A 5,634-nucleotide genomic window follows, 5' to 3' on the forward strand; every position below is an offset into this window, starting at 1 on the left:
GAGTGCTAGGATTATAGGCATGAGCCAATGTGCCCCACCAGAAATACATACTTTTACCTTTACTTTTATTATCATTATCTATTATACATCTTTTTTGTGACAATTGAAGGCTTAATTTAATATAAAATAGGGAAACAACAGCTATCTTAGATTATAGCATTATTTGAAAGATTAAATGATTAAAGACTACAAAAGCCCCTGGCATGTGGCAAGCAATCAATAAATGATTGTTTCCTACACGCATACACATTTGTTCATTCATTCATTCACTTCTCATGTGGTTCTGTCTTATACATAGACTAGACAACTCAACAGAGACAAATATTATAGGAGTTAAATGTTTAATCCTAAATAACACAATTGTAAAAGGCTACACTACAAATGCTAGAGAAACAGTGTTAGCATGACAAATAACACTGAAAGTCTTACATTCTGATGGTGCTAGTTGCTGACGAACTGCTTCCCCTACAAGTTCCTTGAGTTTCTTCTTAAGATGTCTGCTAGTTTTCTTATAGAAATAAAGATCCTTTTCCAACTGCTGGATTTTATCTTCATATGTTTTTAAAGTTTCCATAATGCCTTCTCCATCTTGCTCTGTAAAACAGAAATGTACATTTAAAATCAGTTTTAAATAAATGATTCAAAACTATGTTTTAACATAGCCTCCAGACTATATTTAAAAGATCAGAAGTATTTTACATATGTCTATTACCTAAATGGATTTGTTTTCCGCTGCAATTTGGATTCTTCTGCCTGTAAAGTATTTCAAAGTAGGATTGAACCCTTAGCCACCTTCTCTACCTTACCCCCTACTAACCACCACATTTTCATGATTCATACGAATTTTTTTTGAGACAGGGTCTTGCTCTGTTGCCTGGGAGAGTGCCATGGCATCAGCCTAGCTCACAGTAACCTCAAACTCCTGGGCTCAAGAGATCCTCCTGCCTCAGCCTCCTGAGTAGCTGGGACTACAAATGCACACCACAATGCTCAGCTAATTAAAAAAAAAAAAATTTTTGTAGAGACAGGGACTTGCTATGTTGCTTAGGCTGGTCTCAAACTCCTGGCCTCCAGTGGTCCTCTGGCCTCAGCCTCCCAAAGTGCTATGATTATAGGCATGAGCTACCACAACCAGCCTCCATAAGTGTTTTTTTTTTTTTTGCAGTAGCTACCAACTAGACTTCTCCTTAGAACAGCAAAAGGTGACTTCTATAAAAAGTTCACGTTGGAACTCTGTCCATCAGCTGCATTTATATCTTATTTAAGGTTTATGTTAGGAACTGTGGTTGTATGGAAAGTCATAAAGCTAGGGTTTATATGCCCAAGAAATATAAAGCCAAAAAACCCACAAAAACAAAAACCTGTTAAAAGAGGCTAGAAAGATTAAATTGCAAAGAAAAACACCACAGAGAAAGAAGGAAAATAGCCAGCATAAGTAAAGTTCTACTTTATACCACAACATAACTTAAAGCTTCTAATTAATATTTATGTATGTCTAACACAGTCCCCATTGGGTTATATTCTAGAATCAGTAAAATCCAGTGTTACTGTCCTTTAGAATATAAGGACTTTCAGACCATTTTCTCCTGTTGGCATATTTATAAAATGGTCCTACTGGTTTGTATTTTTCTTTTGTTATAATTTGCTGTTTTGTAAAATTTTATTTCAGTATATTTGTATATTTTAAATTAACCCATCATCTTGTTTTTAAAAAACACTTAAAATTAATGACATCATAAATCAGAATCCCCATAATGGGCATAATTTAATTTTGTGTCTCATATTCAGCAGAAATTAGACAATTCATAAATTGTTAACATTGTAGTTACAACTTTGTGATAAAAACTTGCATAGCTATAGAAATCCATGATTTTTAAAAATGTTCTGATTTAGCTATAGCACGAGCTTCTGTGGTATAATCCCAGTCACTCTAAAAATACATAAAAATTCTATTAAATATCACTTTCAGAAACTTAAGACATAACTAAACTAAGGTGAGAACATGTTTGAATGCAATATTGTGTCAAGGAGATCCTGTCGTTAGGCAATCAAGCAGTTACAGAATTAACTTAGGGACAAAATGCCTCAGTACTCAAATTCGTATATTTTCCAATTTTCTGCTTACTCAGGTTGCTTATGCCAGATCCCTTTTGATAAATTTTCAGCTATGGATTCATAAGAATCAAGACTAAGCAGCCTGGATTGCAGCAGTAACAGTATCATCTGGCAGTGATTTTGTTGCCGTATCAGCTGTTTGTGTACTGGCCATATGCCCAGGTAATACTGGCCCAATTGCTTTGATAGCTCTCTTTCTACATAGGAGTTGATGGTTGAACTATTGCTCACTGATAACAGTAGGTGCCCATTAATTAATGGTAGACTAATTTTGACCTAAGATACAACTTTGTCAATTGGAAATTTTAATAAGAAATACAACTAGGAATATGACAGAGCCCACCTACCACTACCATTTTTGTGAATGAAAAATAATTTAAATATCATAGTATTATATCCCATGGAAATAGAAAATTTTCAACTGTACACCAGAAACCCAGAAGTAATCCCATATTTCTATATAAAAACTAGACCGACAAAAAACTAACAGGATTGTAGCAGTTCTTAGGTGTGTGCTGGGGGCAGGCAGAAGGGATACCATTTAAAGCATGAATAGCCCTACAACAAAGTCAACTATTCTAAAACATGGTAACCAAAACATGTAAAGCCCAAACACTTGTATAAGTAGTAACTATTTAAACATGTTGGGATTTTAAGTAATCAAATTCTATCCTATCTTCCTTTCTCAATATCCCATTCATATATCACTGTTACGTAACTGACAAAGAGGGGCAGTTACCTTTGAAATGATGTAACAGCAACTGCATCTTTTGCTCATGTTCCTTTTGCTGGAGGGTCAGTCTCCGGTCACACTGCAATTTCAGATGTTCCAGTGCAGATTCCAATTCATGAACCATATTGTCCCGTTCCAGAACCTTCATTTTCATTTCTTCATTATGTAACTGTTGTTTCCGTTCAGCTTCTCGCAAATTAACCACCTAGAAAATACATTTTTGACCTTTTAAGTGTGTCTTAGCCTAATATAATAGACTCATCTACTTTTCTTAGGCACATAAAGATGAACATCCTTAGTTTCCACAGCATAAGTGATTCTTGCCAAGGTCCTTAGGTAAATGCTTTGTAACATATCCCCAAAATAACCTAGCAGCCTTTTGAATTTGGGAGGATTCTGAATTGGTAACACTTTCATTTTCAATATAATGTTGCTCTAATAATCACCCCTCCATAATTTCTTAGATGTGATCTCTGAAGTTTACATTTTATAATTCTTTTTCTGTAGACTAAGTGGATATTGAGAAGCTAAAGACTCTTGTATAACATCTAGATAATTCCCAGTTTTAACTCCAAAATGGATATTATAAGTAAGTGACAGAATTTTTTAAACTATAAACAGAGTTTAGTTTCAGGTCATACATTTTGTCTCCTGGGTTCTTCTCTGCTAATATGAAGTAAAAATACTTCAGACAATGTCTATGTCACAGAACTTGTTAATAATCTAATGATCTTCTCTCCAGAAAAAAATACTCATTAATACAAAGGGTCTCAGGATCAGAAAATCCACTGACCCTGGCACAGGTGCCTTGGGTTAAGAACTCTTGCTTTAAAAGTACCACAAAAGAGTTATCTATGTCAAAGCCTATGACAATACTATTTTTCTGCCCTCCAAACACACAGTGATAGGACTACTCTCATCAATAATATTAATAGTAGCTTACTACTGAGAGTGATTATCCAAGAGGAAGCGTGTATAACATTTTCATTCATTTTTCATCTTTATTTCACAGAATTAGAACTTTATTTTAAAGCTTCAGTGTTTCATTTTTCCTTCATTGTCTGATACTCCCATACATTGAATACACTTTTCAGAGAAAAGAGTTATCTAGTTGTGTAACACTTCATAATATGTATTTTAAGTGGAAAAGACATTTAAGAAAAGATGGATGTAGTTCTCAATGCTATGAAACATCTCTGGTGCAGTAAATGGTCAAATTTGTATAAAATACTTTAATTGATTTAAGCACATGCAGGTTAATAAAATCTATTAGTATCTTTGCTGCTAATGCACTGCTTCATCTCCATTTCAACTCACACATTATGAGAAAGTACAGGTTCCACTACCCTACAGCAGGGAAGAAAGGCGAATCAAAATCTGGAGGGCCCTTGATTTTTCATGAATGTTATGAAAAAGCATCCAAATCTAAAAAACATCCAAGAAATAATGAGCAAGGAATATAACTTAAATTCTTTGGTTTCTAAAACTATTTCAAAAAGCCTTTCTTTAAAAGGTCCTCTAACTTTGAAAGCTCACAAAGTTAGGCCTATAGATTTGGATAATCACAAAGCTTTGAGATGATAGCATTCAGTACTTTAAAGAGAAATCATGCTTAAATTTGTAGTTGCATCATCAAATCTTTGAGCCTTTCAATTTCTTTAAAAATTTAAACTAAACACGGGATACATAAGCATCTTGACCCCTCTTTATAAGAAAAATGTTCTGTCCCTCAAAAACAAACCTTATTGAAGTATCTGAAAAGAATAGCTCTAATCTCAACTGGACTCAGGCAAGTTAGTTTTTCTAAGACATCTGCTTCACTACGAGAGAGGTTTTGGAATGATGTTCTAAGTGAGTTCTGGCGACTCTGGATACTTTCATTCTTGTATTCAATTGCAGCTTCCAAAGCTTCAATCCCTTCTTCAAGTTGGAAAAGAACATGTTCTTCCTGGATATAATACAATAGAAATCACTCATTTTAAATGAAATAATACACTTGGACTTTGGCATTTACTCAGATCCTAGTATGCTATAGACATTACTACTCTTTCGTTAAATTTTAAGGACATAATGTTTGCTTGCTGTGCTATACAATGCACTGTGTGTACTCATATGTATATGCAACATATAATCATTGAGTCCTCACAATATACTTTGTGTAATAAAATGGAAGAGTCAGTAGTTTAGATGAGTTCTGAAATGTTCCGAAGTCATACAACAAATGCTCATCACCTAATCCAATGAATACACTTGAACAAAGCCTCAGCCCACAGGATTAGTAGTATTGTCATTTATCTCCCTCCATAACTCCAAAGTGCATATTATGTGTCAGCATTTCCACTAGTGAGATCTAGAGACCCCTTGCTTTCCTTTCAATGATCTATCAAAACAATACATTGCTAGGAAGGAAAGAAGGGATACATTTAGAGTAAGTTATTAAGAACTAATAATCAGAGGAGAATCTCTGAGGAAAAAGACAGTATGGCATAAAAAAATGAGGAATTAAGGATGTGAAACATTTCATAAGATTCCTATGAAATGTTATTAAAGGGAAAATATAGGTTTAAAAATAGTAGCAGCATAATATTTTTTTCATATATCAGAGATTTCCTTTGTAGGGAAAAAAATCTAATAAATCTCCATCAGAAAACTGGCTGGGCGTGGTGGCTCACGCCTGTAATCCCAGCACTCTGGGAGGCCGAGGCAGGTGGATCGCTGAACGTCAGGAGTTCAAGACCAGCCTGAGCAAGAGCGAGACCCTGTCTCTACTAAAAATAGAGAGAAAT

General features: G+C 34.6%; 1 protein-coding gene across 1 annotated transcript in view; it reads right to left on the bottom strand.

The window, feature by feature from the left end:
- Positions 1-5,634, bottom strand: part of KIF27 (kinesin family member 27) — an 88,578-nt gene that overhangs the window by 4,792 nt on the left and 78,152 nt on the right. Inside the window, exons 13-15 of the mRNA XM_012640012.1 lie at positions 4,590-4,796; positions 2,855-3,053; positions 430-594 (exon numbers count right to left, since the gene is read on the bottom strand). Coding sequence (XP_012495466.1) covers positions 430-594; positions 2,855-3,053; positions 4,590-4,796 — 571 coding nt within the window. The remainder of the gene's footprint in view (positions 1-429; positions 595-2,854; positions 3,054-4,589; positions 4,797-5,634) is intronic.

Source organism: Propithecus coquereli, unplaced genomic scaffold, assembly GCF_000956105.1.
Source record: "Propithecus coquereli isolate 6110/MARCELLA unplaced genomic scaffold, Pcoq_1.0 Scaffold147, whole genome shotgun sequence".
NCBI lineage: Eukaryota > Metazoa > Chordata > Mammalia > Primates > Indriidae > Propithecus > Propithecus coquereli.